The sequence below is a fragment of the Thunnus albacares genome, chromosome 22, assembly GCF_914725855.1.
Source record: "Thunnus albacares chromosome 22, fThuAlb1.1, whole genome shotgun sequence".
NCBI lineage: Eukaryota > Metazoa > Chordata > Actinopteri > Scombriformes > Scombridae > Thunnus > Thunnus albacares.
Window position 1 is genome coordinate 1,300,582 of NC_058127.1, and position 16,182 is coordinate 1,316,763.

Sequence of the window (16,182 nt, forward strand, 5' to 3'; positions counted from 1 at the left end):
ACTATTGTCGCAAGATTTCACTAAGTTTAACTTTTATTTTCATACAAGCAAAAATGAGTTTACAGTGAAGTCAGTTCATGTTTTCTGATGGTTCTTTTTATTACTTCTTCTGCAGACGTTTCACAATGATCACAGTGTTAATGTTCACACCAAACCAGGTTGTTACCAATGATTATTTGCTTTAGCTTCTATACTGATGATCAAACTGCCTCCCTACAGCTGTACCTGAGTGACACTTATTAACACTGTATTACATTTAACAGCAATATTGAACAAGAAAATGTCAGTGAAAAGGCTTTAAACTCAGAGCTAACGTTAGCTGGTTAGCTAGCCGAACTCTTGATTGTTTAAGTAAAGAAAACTCACAAACATGTAGCTGCTGTTTTTACTGACACTCTTTAGCTCTTGACTCTGTAAAAATTATCTTTATGTCCATCCCCAATTTAGTTTTGACAAAAACAATAATTTAGCTGCTAATAATAGCCAAGAACAACAGGCTAATGGTAATGTTAATGACTTGTTTCTAACAGTTTTATGATGTGAGCTGATATTGGTTATTCATACTTCACACTGCGGGTTAACCTTGATTCTACACGCTGATGCTACGTAGAGTCAGCAGTTCAATCGTGGGCCACATTTTCTCAGCACTGTTTATTTGGGGGCCGACGTTGTTCAGACACGGTGAAAACGTAGTTTTGTTTGTATAAAACAGTTTCAGGGTTGTATCTGAGGGCAAATGTTATAATTCCCATCAGTAAACCTCACACAATCACACGTGTCTGGAGTGACACCAGTTAAAATCCTGGATAGATCATTTGCATAGAGGTGGCAATATGACTCAACAGCGCCCCCTTGAATATTTCAAAATTGAAGAACTTATAGCTGGATGGACATTTTTCTTTTATATTAGAGGCACTTATTCATACAATTCCTCAACCTTGAACCAATGCAATGTAAAAAAAACTGTTGGAGCCATTTCAAAGTAGTTTGTCACACTTTATTACTCAGACAACAAGTAAAGAAAGTTTTAAAAAGCGACTGAAGAGGTTCTTATTGGGCAAAGGCCTGAAAAATATCTAATCAGTAACGTTTCCTCTCTTTGGTTTTGTGAAATATTTGTAGCTCAAAGCATTTGGTAAGCGCGGTCATAGATACTGCTTGTTAGTACGTATGCGTGTGTGTACATACAGAGAGAGTTGGTTCTGTTGAGACTGTATTTGGCTTTTTTAATGTGTAATACTGTTTTAATTATGGTGGGGGCATGTATGTGAACATGTGTATACATTTATGTTGTAAACATGGACCCCAGGAAGAGTAGCTGTTGCCTTTAAACAATTTCTAACGACATCCAATATCAAATATTTGAGCAGGCATAGCGCCTCCTCTGGGTTTGTGACAGCTAGGGCTGGGTTTCATTTAAAAAATTACGATACCAGTAGCAATACCAGTATCCTTAAAGTGATACCGATTACCAGTAGAGTACTGTGTAATGGAGGCATTCAGTTGTATAAAATGCCACCACTCCTCCCCATCCAAATGATTTTTACACAAATACATTTTTAAAGTGTTCAAATTATTGAAATATTTATAAAATAACTGTACAAAACTGTAGGATGTAGTATTATCAGCGCAGACTGTTTGGGTTATAGCTACATGTCGCATTAAATTGAAGAACGCTTGTGGTGATTGGTTGCAAGCAAAACAAGACAAATAGTAATTTTTTCTAGATCGAGGGTACAAAAAGGATCAAATGCAGGTATCGACTGACTGAACAAGTTTTGATACTACCTTGTATTTTGGTCGATACCTTAAAGGTATAATGTGAATCTACATGGTTACTTTCTGGAAAATTATTAAAACTTGACAAAGTGACATATTAACAGTCCTAAATTTCAACAGAGTTCAGCCTTAGCAGCTCTTCTTCTTCTTCTTCTCATCTTGGACTGAGGGTAGACTAGAGGCTACAGTGACTCACTACCGCCCCCAGGTACAAAGTGATATTACAAGAAAGGAAGGGCTGTAGCTAGCTGGTTAGCATACTAACTTGAGTAGATATCTCTGCAACACAATACATGTAGGTCTTTGACATAACATCAAAACTGGTACGTCTGCACATTCTGTTGATAATTTTAGTTAATTTGGGGATGTTTTAAACTAAAACTCTGGCCAATTCTTAAACATTATACCTTTAAAGGTATCAAGTACTGATACCCAGCCCTGCTGACAGCAGATCATCAGAGAGATGTTTTCTATCAAATCTGTGATGACTTTCCTGTAAGCACTCAAACAGGCAGTTTTTTAAACCAGTTTCTCTGTTCAGGCACTCTGACTGTGTGTCTGGCAGATGAAGCGTATCCTGGAGGAGCAGTGCATGTCGTTGAGGCGTCCGTCTGTGTGCAGGTGAGCGCAGTCTTCATCACCAGAACCGAGGCCGTGACCAGTCCAGCTGTCAGGCTGACCGGGCACCCAGCGCCTGGAAACACACACACACACACACAGAAAGACATGTTGGAGAATACGTCCTCTTTAAAAAACTGTGATGTATGTAAAGGATTTTACTTTCACTGCTTTTGTCAAGAGACTCTGTTGAACCTTTCACACATTGAAATTATCACCAAAACGCCACTGAGATTAAAGCTGCAACAATCAGTCGACTGGCAGAAAGCTAACCATCAACTCTTTAAAAAAATTAATCGTGTCAGATGTTCACGAACATCTTCTTGTTCAAGCCCCTCAAATGTGAGAATTTGCTGATTTTCTATCATCGTAAACTGAAGATTGTTGAGTTTGGGGGCTGGTCGGAGAAATATTTGATGTTTTAAGACGTCGCCTTCAGCTCTGAGTGGCGTGCCGACAAAAGACCGACCATATTATTATATTATTATGATTGCAATTCAAGAAATCATGGATTGCAATTTTATTGATTTATAATCATAATACCAACAAGGTTTCATTACTGCACTTTCATATTAAGCCTTTTGGGTTGAACAGAAACGTTCCCAAATCCCAGAATGCACTTCCGTTGGTGAAATCCGGTTTATTTAGGCTCATTTATGCTCAGTGTTGCTTATTGTACTCTGCACTAAGTTCGTCCGTGTTTGTGCGCATTTGCTGAAAGCTTACAGATATGGATGAAACGGAAAATCATGGGGGCTTTGTAGCCAACAAGTGTAGCTTTGCCTCTTTTTTTTAACAGGTATATTATAATGACTTCCTCCACCGTTGCCATGTTTATTGTTGTCAGAAACTATTGACTCTGAACTGCCCTCTAGTGGACGTATTGTTTAACATCTATGCCAACGTAAAGGATGCATGGAAGTATGTGGGCAGTGAAGGTTACATCGTTTGAAATGGACGTATTTGTTTTCGTACGTAAAGAGAGCATAAATGAGCTCCCTATTAAGAGGAAGCTCTAAATAAAAAGTCTGAGGATCAACATGCTGCTAATGTGGACGTACCTGCGCTCCATGATGTACGGCGTCCGGTTGACCCACTCCCACTTCCCTGTTCTCTCGTCACTCAGGCCGACCCAGAACAATTCAGGAATTGTATGTGTGGTCACAAAGTCCTGGACAGACAGTAGAGAGTCTCAGTTTCCCACTAACCTATAGGCCATTAACATCTTGTTAGCTACATGCTGTGTTAGCTTTTTTTTTAACCAAATATTTTCTGTATATACTTTATAACGTTCATCATGGAACATTCTGCATATTATCATTTTATTAAGCTAAAGCTAACATGCTAACATGTGGACAGTTATTATTTTAACATTTAAAGAACTCAACTTTTCAAGTGTGTCTTAAACCAACAGTCAGGAGCCCAAATGAACATTAAACCTGTTTTTCTTGCTGTAATCATTCCTCCTGTTCATACTGACCATTAGAAGATCCCTTCATAATGACCTTACAATGGAAGTGATGGAGGACAAAATCCACAGTCCTCCTTCTGTGCAAAAAATGCATTTAAAAGTTTATCTGAAGCTAATATGAAGCTTCAGCGTCCAAATGAGTCAAATCAAGTAGATATCTTTCAACGTTACAGTCTTTTTAGTGCCAAAGTTCCGCTTTTTGTTACTATACTTCCACCTGCAGCTCAACAGGGAAACACTGTCCGAGGAAACACAAAGAGGGAATTTGATGCTAAAAAGACTGTAAATGTGTCAGATATCCACTTGATATGACTAACTCAGACTGCTGAAGCTGAATATAAGCTTCACATCTACCTTTAAATGACTGTGTGGACACACTGACTCACCCACGCCTTGTCAGTGCGGAGGATGACCAGGTGAGCTCCATTTTTTTCACACCAGTCTTTGGAATCGTTCCAGGAAAGAGACTTGTGGCTAAAGAAATAACAATTGGACTCAAACAGATCCCAACCCAGAGGGCAACAGCCGTCAACTGCTGAACCTGAGAGACAGACAGACACACAGACAGGTGGGTACAGGTGTTAGCATCTGTCTACCCGTAAACGTGTACTTTAATGACGTGACTTAATGTGTATGTACTGTTGTTGATGATGCGTTCGAGGGAACATTTGAGCGCGATGACGCTCTTGCTGAGAGACTCCACCACTGACAGCTGCTTCAACGCGTCCGACACTGAACACACACGCAAACAGAACATGTGATATACAGTTTATACAGCATCAGTATGTATCAAGATTAAATATTATAGTTCACAGTAAGATTCAACGGGTCAAAATTTGGCCCAGTTTGGATCAATATCGCGCCAACACAACATCGGGTTAATTAATCTGTTATTTTGAGCCGGTGTTACATACAACAAGCTTTAGCTACAAACGGTCACAAACGTTGTGTTTCTTGTACAAAACGATACGGCATTCAACAGATGCACAAGTTATTAACAATCAATAACAAACTGTGATATGTACGTTTAAAAAGAGAAGAGTAGATTATAACAAGCTTTTGGGTAAATAACCCAAAAGATTAGCCTTTATTGTCTCCCTTTATTGGAGAAATTTGTCTGAAGCATACAAGAGAGAACACACAGCCTCTCCATATTAATAATAATAATAATAATAAACTTTATTTATATAGCACCTTTGATAACATAAAATGCAGCTCAAAGTGCTTTACAGAAAGAGGTAAAAACAAGCAAGCAGGCAAAAAAAGATGTTTTATAATATTAAAAGAAAGGGGAATCATGAGATAAAAGAGATAAAACAGGTAGTAAATAATCTGATAACAGTAAAAGGTTGAGTTAATTAAAAGCAAGACCATAAAAATAAGTTTTGAGCTGCTTCTTGTCTAATATGCGGCAGGAGTTTGTTCCAGATCTTTGGTGCGTAGCTGCAAAAAGCTGCCTCAACGTAACTTTTTGCGCTTTGTTTGTGCCACATTTAACAAACCAGCGTTAAGCGACCTGAGCCAACAGTTTGGAACATATTCTGACAAACAATCTGAGAGGTATGAAGGTGCCAGAGACCTTTTTGGGCTTTAAAAACAAGTAAAAGAATTTTAAAATCTATCCTCAATGTTACAGGTAGCCAGTACAATGACGCTAACACTGGTGTAATATGTTCCCTTTTCCTAGTTTTGGTTAAAATTCTTGCTGCTGAATTTTGAATGAGTTGCAGCCGATCAATGGTTTTTATTTGGTAAACCAGTATAAAGTGCATTACAATAATCTAAGCGTGAAAAAACAAAGGCATGAGTGAGTTTCTTGGCATCTTCCAAAGTAAGGTATGGTCTGACTCTTGCAATGTTTCTTCGTAGTGGTTATATGTATATATATATATATATATATATATATATATATACACACAATACATCTGTATATATCAAACTGCAGTTAACATGCAGTTATCACACACAGATCCATATATGTCAAGAACATTGCCCATGCCCTAAGGAGAACTTGTACCTGTTGAATTTACAGTTTGGCAACCTGTAGCTTCTGCCTGAAGGTATCACAGCTCGTTCTCTTTGTGAAGGATGTGGTTTGTTTGCTGATTTTAAAGCCCTGCCTCCTCGCTGTCTGTTGCAATGCTTTTATCCACTCCATGGACCCTGAGCCTTCGTAGAAAATGACTGATTTGTGTACTTGTATGTTGCTACCTGCTCAACTCGCTCTCCGTTGATTAAAACTGGGCTGTGATCACCAACAGACCAGGGATTTAAGACCATTTACTTTGTTTTTTTGATGTATAACATCAGGTTGTGCCCCTCACACCACTACACAACCTCTATTATCTCTGACATATACATAACAATGTCTTAACTGGCTAACATTATTAAACGAGATTGAACCCAGTGATTTTTAGTGCGACTACTACCATCACTGTGCAGTCAGACAGACCTGAGCTCAGCTGGTCCTTGTTGCTCTCTACAGCAAACGTCAGCCGGTGAACTTCTTCAGCCGTTTCTGGAACAGAGGACAGAAAAATTAAAAAAAAGTATTTAGCATGTTAGCATTTTTAGCCACACTAGCAACATGAGACTTGTGCACATGAACAGTAACATGCTGCTGATGCTTCACTATTAATAATCTTATGATGTCATATATAATAATATATCAGTCAGAGGGACCAAACCACTACTTTTACTGCAATACTTTAACTACATCAAGCTCATAATACTTATGTACTTTTACTGCAATACTTTAACTACATCAAGCTCATAATACTTATGTACTTTTACTGCAATACTTTAACTACATCAAGCTCATAATACTTATGTACTTTTACTGTAGTAGGATTTTTCATGCAGGACTTTTACTTGTAATGGAGTATTTTTACTTTGCTGTACTTTTACTGAAGTAAAGATGTACCAGGTATTACTCAAGCTGTGGGGCCATAAGTCTGTTTACATTCATATTTTAGGGTGAAAACTTGGTTTAACATGATGTGTGTGGGTCTGTCAGGCTACTTTTGGGGACAAATTTCAGACTTAGAACCAGTTAATTGGAGACAAAAGCTGATTTTTGGGTAAGTCTCCAGGAAATGAATGTAAGTCTATGTAAGTCCCCAAAAGTGACCTGGGACAACGTGTGTGTGTGTGTGTGTGTGTGTGTGTGTGTGTGTGTGTTACTTTGAGCGTGCTGCAGTGAGGCGTTCAGTGATTGGACGATATCAGTCAGGTTGGAAACCGTTTTCTCCACAGACCACAGGCGATTCGACGTCTTCGTGTCTGATCACACACACAAACACAGTTATAAATACTAGACCTATGTATCTGTGCTTGTCTTTCTATCCCTGTGGGGACACTCGTTGACATTTCTGAGCCTCTTACCCTAAACTGAAACTAAACCCAACCGGAACCTGAACCCTAAAACCAAGTCTGAACCCTCAAACTGCCCTTTGAAGTTTAGTTTAGTTTGTGACATTTATTTGTCAGGGATCATGTACAAAAAAAATGTGACACAAGGAGAAGAGATGTGTTGCACCAGATTTAGTAGTGGTAGTAGATATGTTATAAGTAATTTTACAACATAATTTTGGTCTAAGAGATGAAATATAAAATCAGTTGCTGCTACATGTCTGAGGGTAAAGTTAAGGTTCATTATTGGACAGAACAGCGCTGCTCTGTGGTCTTAGGGTTCCTTGTATGTACAGTAAATCTCCAGATTTCAATAAAAATCAATAACTATACGGTATATTAGTTAGCTTCTCAATCTGTCACAGTATTTGAAAACAGCTGTAGACTATTTAAAAGTGATCCGTTTCAATACTATAAACTCAGTCTTCCCAAACTTCAGTCTTTGTCCTTAGAGGCCACCCTAAAGACCAACACACATGTCCTCACAAGGATAGAAAGACATGTATACATATACATACATAAATACAGTACATTTCACATGCTGTTATTGTATGTGTGTGTGTGTGTGTGTGTGTGTGTGTGTGTGTGTGTGCTCACTGCTGGCTCCCAGCACTATGATCAGAGTCAGGACGACTACAGTTGTCAGACCAGGAAACAACCAGTGTCTGAACCTGGAGACACCTGAGAGAGAGACAGGAGGACGATCTGACAGACAGACAGGTGGAGAGACAGTTCAGGACCAACATGGGTGTAAAAGTTACAGTTCACACAGTCGCAGTCCTGTCAGACAGATACCTTTGACCCAGAGGGCGCTGTTGTCCTCCTCCTTTTCATGATGGTAGTCGGTCGTCATGGTGACGTAGGGTGAAGCCATTGAGCCTCTTGAGTTTTTCACTGCCCACCAAACTACAGTCGAAAATTGGCAAATTAATCTTCTTCACTGACTAAAATATCTGAAATATAATAATAATAATAATAATAATGATGGATTTGCTAAAAAAAATGTTTTAATAGTTTGTAACGCAGCTGATCAACTTGTGTCCCATCAGGGATAATAATACTTGGATTACCATGGCAACAAGAGCTGCCAGTGGAGTGTTTTAGAAACATCAAGAAAGCAAAATGTTGTAAAAAAAACAACAACATTTGTACAGTTAATCCTCATTTTGATTAAAAGTTCCAGGTACTTTGGATGCAGAGGAACTGATCAATTATTCCTGTTTGTGTTTCCACTGTATCTGAGGAACCAGAATTTTACAAACGACGCAGTATTAACACATGACAGAACAACAACACAGCTTTGTCCTGTTCTCTGTATTTACTGCTGAATGAGTTGCATGTAATGAATGAATGAAAAGGGGAAATGCTGAGGAGGAAAATTCAGAAACTAAAGGCTGATATATAGCAGGTCGCCCAACAGAAACGATGTATTTTTGACAGAAAATCCTTCCATGTCGCACACCTGGAGAATATTGGTATGTAACAGACATCGTCATATTTTGTAGTGTTACTAACGTCACCAATAACATTTTAGTTTTCACTGAAGATAATCTGCAACATCTTTGTTTTATTAACCCCGGTCGGGATGATATAATGTGACTAAAGCACCGGCTAGAGGATAGCATCTGGTTACCATGGAGACGACAGAATCCTTTCGCCAAGGCATAAATTGAAAATGTTGTGCTACTGTTTAATTGATGTTGAGCGACACTTATCAAAAGCGACCAACTATAAATCAGCCATAAGAGCGTCTGTCTCCACAGTAAATCATCTGCTGAGTGTTTGATGGTAGAACTAAACCACCATGAAACAATCAGATAATACTGCTTTATTTCATTCATTGCTTTGTTCTCTCTACCACCGCTCCCTCCCCTCGCTAGACCACCACTGCTCTCTCTCTCTCTCGTCTTTTATAAAACGAGTCAGGAAGTCGATGACGAAACTTAATTTCACTTTTAACATTAACAAACAAAGACAAATATCTTCCCCTTGTCCTGAACTGGTCCTAAATCGATGCGAGTGCACCTTAATTTGGTGGAAACACAGGTACAGGAAGTGAGTTCCTAAAAAGGATCTTAGTACCTGGAGGAACTTCCTGTGGTTGAAACGCAGCTTTACTTTTTCATTATTTTCTATCAGTGTCTATGGAAGCGTAATGCATTCACTGCCCTGTTTTTCTGAATCAACAAGATAATAATCTCATAATTCTGATAAAAGTGTTATTGAAAATTTAGTTTAATCCAGTTTTATTTGGGTTTTGGTTTGAAACATCGGGAGATACTCGTGTCTTTAAGTTATATAGATGATTTTGTTAGTTTGTCAACTTTGTGCAGGCACCTCAGGACAGGCAAAACTATTTCATCAAAGCCTCAAAAATAGATGAAACAAACTGCTGAGAGGTTATTTTAGTTTCCACAAACAGGCTCAGTGTGACTGGACTGTAATACTGTCAGAGAACATCTGGAGCCTTTAGGATTTATCTGTTAACCTACTGGCAAAATAAAAGTTACAACAAGTAAAACCTGAGAAAGAAGAACAATGCATTATGTTCATAAAAGAACATAGAAAGAACATGACAGAAAATGTGTGCATGTATCTCTCAGGACCTTCACCTCGCTCAGAGGCCATGAACAAAGTTCAGAGGGCGGTGTTACTGTGGGTTTTTTTTTTTTTTTTTGAGGTATCTCGTTAATTCAGAAAAACAGAGCAAATTTCTTTTTCTCAATTGAATGCATCACGCTTCCATAGTGTCTGTAGATAAATCCAAAAGTTTTGATCTCATCTCCTCATAAAATAATAAAGCCAAACATCTATTTAAAGAAAGCAGGAGCTTTTTCTAACACTGACAACAAATTCAAATTCAAATTCAAAGGTTCCTCACCTTGTTAAAGTGTAGAAACAGTCGAGGAGGAGAGAAGAAGAAACAACACTTTCTTTCCTGAGCTGATATTTGAAGATGTGTCAAACTTCTCCACAAATGAGGTTTTTTTTATACAAATTTACATTTCCTGCTCAGTTCCTTCCACCAAATCACAAACTGTCCAGTCATCATTTCACGAATCCAGTTCCCGGCCAGAACTTCCCTTTTACTGTCACATTTCTCTGGAGGGGAAACCGATCTTCAGTCGACACTTCCCTAAATTAACCCATATGTACACGAAGTTCAGAACAAACTCGATGGGAATACGAGGTCATCAACATATGGGTTTACCCTGTAACACAAAGAAACCATAAATCCTCTGTTATAGTGCTTGAAACTCGTCCTCAGACTGACCAAGATTAGATCTCCATCAAACTTCTCCAGAAAAGAGGAACTGTATAAAACTCTCAAATCATGTCCTCGCTCGACCTCAGAGTCGAATGTATCTTTAGAAAACAGATAAACCCAGTTATTGATTATGATTGGCTGCAGCTGTTGTAAAATACTCTATAAACACACCTGTGGCTGCATTACAACAGTGTTACTGCACCAATTAACGTACATGCCAACACTTCTGATTAAACAGGAGTCTCCTTATGTTTAACTCTTTCTCCCACTGAGCTCCTGATTGGTAATTACTCCTATTAATCTCCCAATTTCATAGTTTTTTTTTACTTTTCGCTATTACAACATGTTTCTGGCAGTGTGTAGACAGTCTGTTATCCTGTCCTCTGCTGCTGATGTGATTGACTGCCTGCAGGTACCACTGATAGAAGCAAGGCCAGGTGGTTTGATAAAGTACTTATTGGCTTTCTACTTGTAAAGGTTTTGTTGCCCGTGGTCTAGAACAGCTAAGGAACGTTGTTAGGGCTTATTCCTTTAATATAATATCTGCATGTGGGACATTAAAGGTGAAAACAGTCATCTTATTTTTTTTTTACGTCGCAGATGTTGAGACATAAACAAGTCTACAGCCAAGCTAGCAGCTCCTTGGTGGTGGTTTGAGCTAAATGCTAACATGCTAATTCCTTCACAGATTCATCATTTCACTCCTGAAACATCATCAGACTCATGATGGACAAGTTTTTTGGAAAAAGGATGAATATTGTGTTTTTTTTTTTATTTCATACATTCTTCTTTTTCAAAACTTGGTGCCTACATTACCCACAATGCAACTTACCTGCCAACAGTTGTTGGGTGGGAGATGAGGGGGTGTTACGCTGGTAACGGCTACGCACTTTGGTCCCAAAAACTCCAGGTTTACTTCACACAACTGGCCTGTATTTAAAAATTTAAGAGAAATAGCAAACCCTCCTCTGTGGAGAAGAAGAAGAAGAAGAAGAAGAAGAACTACATGTTTTCATGAATCACAAACTTTCAAACAGTAAAGGAGTCTGTCTGAAGACTTTAATAGTTTTTAGAAGTTGTGTTTTATCAAACTGAGGGACATATTCATCCAACATGGGAGTATTGTCATTATTTTCTTTGATAATCCATTGATTGATCAGCGTATAAGATGTGGATCATTATTCTCTGAAGCCCAGGTGAACATATTCAGATGTTCAGTCAGAAACACAAAGATGTTGAGTTTACTGCAAATATTCACATGGCTGTAGTAGCTGCTACCTCATCATTTTTGTCTTTTTTTAAATCAGTTATCAAAATTATAGCCAATTACATTTCTGTCACTAATCAGCTAATCATTTCATAGAAATACCATGTAGTTAATCCAGCTGTGTTGATGGGAACGTGTTTGGTTGTAAACCAAAGAGTTGGACAAGTTAAAATATTGACCAGATGATGGCGCTAGATGAAAGAATCGGTTGTTACAGTTCATCCTGGTGAGTGAAATTACACGACAGCACATATTTAATTTCCACTGTTTAATTCTGCTGAATCTTACCATGTAACTTTCAACTGAGAGAACTTCAGCCTGACTATATACTAAAGTACTATTGATACCGTCGTGTGAGCAGGGGAATCGCAAAGTGTTTAGCGAGACCGAGGCTGGAAGTGAAGCATGAGAGGATGGCGAGACCAGATTAGGAAGCATGAGAAAAAGTCTAGATGCTTCTTCCCAGCAGGTGTCTGGAGGCAGAAGCAAAGAAAACATGATAAGCAACAATCAGTCGACTAGCTGTTGACTTTTAATCACTTCTGAGACAAAATGCTTATATATATATATCGTATGTTTCACTGTCAGACAGACTCTGAGCTTTATTAACATGTGACAAAAGATCCTTGTCTCCTTCCTCTCTGTCAGAGTGGAATTGCTAAATTGCCACAATACAGTTCAACCAATAGTTGTTGAGATATTTCACTCAAGTTAAGTCTTCACAGTTAACCTCATGGTGGCGCCAGAGTGAAGTCCAGAAGGATTCATCCTCTGGGGAACATGAAAGTCTGTACACAATGTTTTTGCAGACTAGCAGTTTCTGTTTATGTTTAGAGGAAAACTCCACAGAGAAGCTTTGAGATTCATTTAAAAATCCAGAGATTAAAGTCAAAATAGTGACGTTAAAGTCAGAGTTTAAACTGTTCCTGAGATCTGAGCCACCGCAAAACAAATATGCATTTCTGATTTAACAAGCAGGCGACGCTCGGCTCTTCTTTAATGTTTTTAGTGTTAGATGACTGAGGTCATCCCTCAGTGAGGTCGTCGTTGAAGTGGAGGAGGATGGCGGGGATGAAGAGGTCGCGGTCCAGGCGTAGCCGCTCCAGCTGGTGGTCGTCGTCGGGGACGTTGTTCTCGCCGAGCGTGGCGTTCATGTCCAGAATCGCTCCGTCGTATTTCCAGGTGTAGCTGCGGGCGTGCGAGTTGTAGCGCAGGTAACGCTGCAGGATCTCAGCCAGAGTCTCCTCCGAACACACCTGACCAACACAAGCAGCCAATCAGGGATCTTTACTGTCGCTGCCACTTCAGCCTCTATCAGATATTTCAAATACTTTAATGAAGTAATAATTACAGCTGCTGTTTCTCAGTGAACTGGCTGCTCCTGCTGTCATTTAAATCCCCTCCAGAGTGAAAGTGGATCTCTGAGTTTTCTTCTTCTGCTGCATTTTAACAGCTCAGTGTGAAACTTGCCTTATGTGTGAAAATGTTTTTGCTGATCTGACAGATGGAAACATGCTAACAGCAACAAGATTTTATTCCGTTATTGCGCAACAAATCTAACGCCACACTAGAGCTGAGTGATGACCTTTAAACTCTGGATGTTTTTTAAACGCTCCGGTGGCTCAACGGCGGTCTGCTGCTGCAGGTGAGGACAGCTCACCTCCAGCTGCTGCTCCTGAGACGTCAGCGTGTTTATGACTCGTATCCACCTGGTCTTAGCGGACAGCAGTCCCACCTCGTAGCGTTCGTCCCTCCACCAGGGCCGGCCGATGACGCTGGCCCAGTCGGAGCGAGGGCCGGCGGGGGGGATGTGCACGAAGCGCCCCCTGGGGGTGTAGTAGCCCACACAGTTGGTGAGCGGATGGACGTATCTCAGCACCTGAGGACAGAACGCATCAAACACACATATGCAGGTAAAACAGGAGCAGAGCTGAACGATGCTCACTGATTGGTTGGTTTGGTCGTTGGTGCTCACGTCTTTGGTCTCGGGGTCGAACCAGGAGCTGATGTCCTTTCCTGCACACTCCATGATGGGTAACAGCAGAGCGTCACCTGCCGAGACAGAGAAATACACAACATAGTTAAAATAACAAATACAACAGTAAGAAGAGAAGACAAAGTCGTGTCTTTAAGCTGCAAATTGACCAAAACATCCAGAGTACTCAGTTTGAGATGATATAAAGAATAAAGTGCTTCTGTGATGCAGAGCTGCAACTTATTCATCTTTCGTTTATTCTCTAGATTCATTGTTTTTTCTGTAAAATGTCAGAAAACGGTAAACATGCCCATTTACTTTGATCTGAGCCAGTTCACTTTATAATTAACCCTTGACGTTGGTGTTATTACTCTCTGTCCAGTAACTAAATACATTTACTCAAGTACTAGAGGTATTTGTACTTTACTGGAGTATTTCCATGTGATGCTACTTTCTACATTTCAGAGGGAAATATTGTACTTTCTACTCCACTACATTTATTTGACAGCTTTAGTTACTTTTCAGATGAAGATTTGACACAATGGATAATATAACAAGCTTTTAAAATACAACACATTGTTAAAGATGAAACCAGTGGTTTCCAACCTTTTTGTCTTTTGACGTCTTACAAAAAGCAGTGTGTAGTCGGGGTCACATTTCACATGTCTATGAGTTGTTAACAGCTCCACCAAATAGTGATTTTTCCCTCTAAACTTCTCACATGCTTTCATTTCAATAAATGTTCAAATGATCCAATATTTCAGCAAAAATCAAAGATTAGAGAAAAAGTCCAAAAACTGAAAACAGATTTGTGTATCAGAACTTTGTTTTTTCTTCTTTCCTCTCCCATTAATCATCTCACCACCCCTCAGATTTATCTGCTGACCCTTTGGAGGGGCCCGACCCCTAGGTTGGGAACCACTGGACTAAACTAGCTAACTGTATATAAAGTAGTGTAAACTAGCTCCACCTCCAGCAGCTACAACAGTAACATGCTGCTCTAACACTGATGCTTCACTATTAATAATCTAATGATGTCATATATAATAATATATCAGTCAGAGGGACCAAACCACTACTTTTACTGCAATACTTTAACTACATCAAGCTCATAATACTTATGTACTTTTACTGCAATACTTTAACTACATCAAGCTCATAATACTTATGTACTTTTACTGCAATACTTTAACTACATCAAGCTCATAATACTTATGTACTTTTACTGCAATACTTTAACTACATCAAGCTCATAATACTTATGTACTTTTACTGCAATACTTTAACTACATCAAGCTCATAATACTTATGTACTTTTACTGCAATACTTTAACTACATCAAGCTCATAATACTTATGTACTTTTACTGCAATACTTTAACTACATCAAGCTCATAATACTTATGTACTTTTACTGCAGTACTTTAACTACATCAAGCTCATAATACTTATGTACTTTTACTGCAATACTTAAACTACAAATTGAATTTATTTTTGGACTTTTCTGTAATCTTTGTTGTCTTAAGTTGTGAAATGTTGGATCATGTGACCTCTTTGCAGCTTGAGCTGTTACTAAAATTAAACTTTTGGAGGGGAAACTGCGACAAGGCAGGAGGAGTTCTACTGGTTTCATCTTTAACAATGTGTTGTATTTTAAAAGCTTGTTATATTATCCATTGTGTCAAATCTTCATCTGTACAATATTTCCCTCTGAGATGTAGAAGGTAGCATCAGATGCAGGTGTGCTGCTCACCTTTATGCTGCGTCATCAGAGGGGTCAGGTCACGCACTTTGCCTAAAAACGACACCCACAGGTCCTCAGCGGTGTTGTGAGCGGCCACCTCTCTGGGAGTGAAGTATTTTGGCCTCTCCGACATTTTCAAATAGCTAAAACATGCTTAAATACGCAAACAACGCGGTTTTAATCGGTTATAAAGCAGCCAATGTGTTTGTTGTTCTGTTACTGTGGCAACAAGGAGCGAGGGGCGGGGCTGCTGTCGTCAAATAAACTTTAAAATTTAATTGTATCTTCGCTTTGTGTGTTGTTGCATTCCTGTATTGCACTTGTTCTGATAAACACAAATATGAGGAGAGTGTTTTTTAATATTTTTATCACCTCAGAGAGCAGAGCGCGCTGCGGCTCTCCTCCCCGCCTCCTCCCCGGCTCTCCTCCCCGCCTCCTCCCCGGCTCTCCTCCCCGCCTCCTCCCCGGCTCTCCTCTCTCTCTCTCTCTCAGGAATGTGTCAGACGTGGCAAAGATTCACTTTCTACGCTTTTCACGAACTTTCTGCAGCTCCAGGCCACGAAAAGCAGCCTCCTTTCCATTTGTCCTCATCTGATTGGCTCGTCTGAAGCCGCTCCGCCGCGCTGATTGCTCAGCGACCCCGTCAGTCA

The 16,182-nt window shown here is 39.5% G+C and overlaps 2 protein-coding genes across 2 annotated transcripts; both read right to left on the reverse strand.

Moving 5' to 3' along the window:
• Positions 1-982: 982 nt before the first annotated feature.
• Positions 983-10,325, reverse strand: LOC122974191 (asialoglycoprotein receptor 1-like). Its single transcript, XM_044342162.1, is given in 10 exon segments — positions 983-2,360; positions 2,362-2,473; positions 3,459-3,568; positions 4,255-4,409; positions 4,508-4,600; positions 6,321-6,386; positions 7,052-7,150; positions 7,877-7,984; positions 8,075-8,232; positions 10,161-10,325. Coding segments are annotated over 9 exon segments (900 nt in total). The 5' UTR covers positions 8,154-8,232; positions 10,161-10,325; the 3' UTR covers positions 983-2,282.
• Positions 10,326-11,592: 1,267 nt separating this feature from the next.
• LOC122974243 (cytochrome b5 domain-containing protein 1) lies at positions 11,593-15,894 on the reverse strand. The gene is made up of 4 exons (XM_044342247.1): positions 15,542-15,894; positions 13,790-13,866; positions 13,475-13,693; positions 11,593-13,070 (listed from the first exon to the last, which is right to left on the reverse strand). The coding sequence occupies exons 1-4, from the start codon at positions 15,663-15,665 to the stop codon at positions 12,840-12,842; spliced, it is 651 nt and encodes a 216-aa protein (XP_044198182.1). The 5' UTR covers positions 15,666-15,894; the 3' UTR covers positions 11,593-12,839.
• Positions 15,895-16,182: the final 288 nt, after the last annotated feature.

Bases quoted from the DNA above. Each gene is read 5' to 3' on its own strand.
- LOC122974243 (XM_044342247.1), bottom strand. From the start codon at position 15,665: ATGTCGGAGAGGCCAAAATACTTCACTCCCAGAGAGGTGGCCGCTCAC. The intron at 13,867-15,541 runs GTGAGCAGCACA...CTGTCTCGGCAG, and splicing joins TCTGATGACGCAGCATAAAG to GTGACGCTCTGCTGTTACCC. The intron at 13,071-13,474 runs GTGAGCTGTCCT...TGTGTTGGTCAG, and splicing joins CTCAGGAGCAGCAGCTGGAG to GTGTGTTCGGAGGAGACTCT.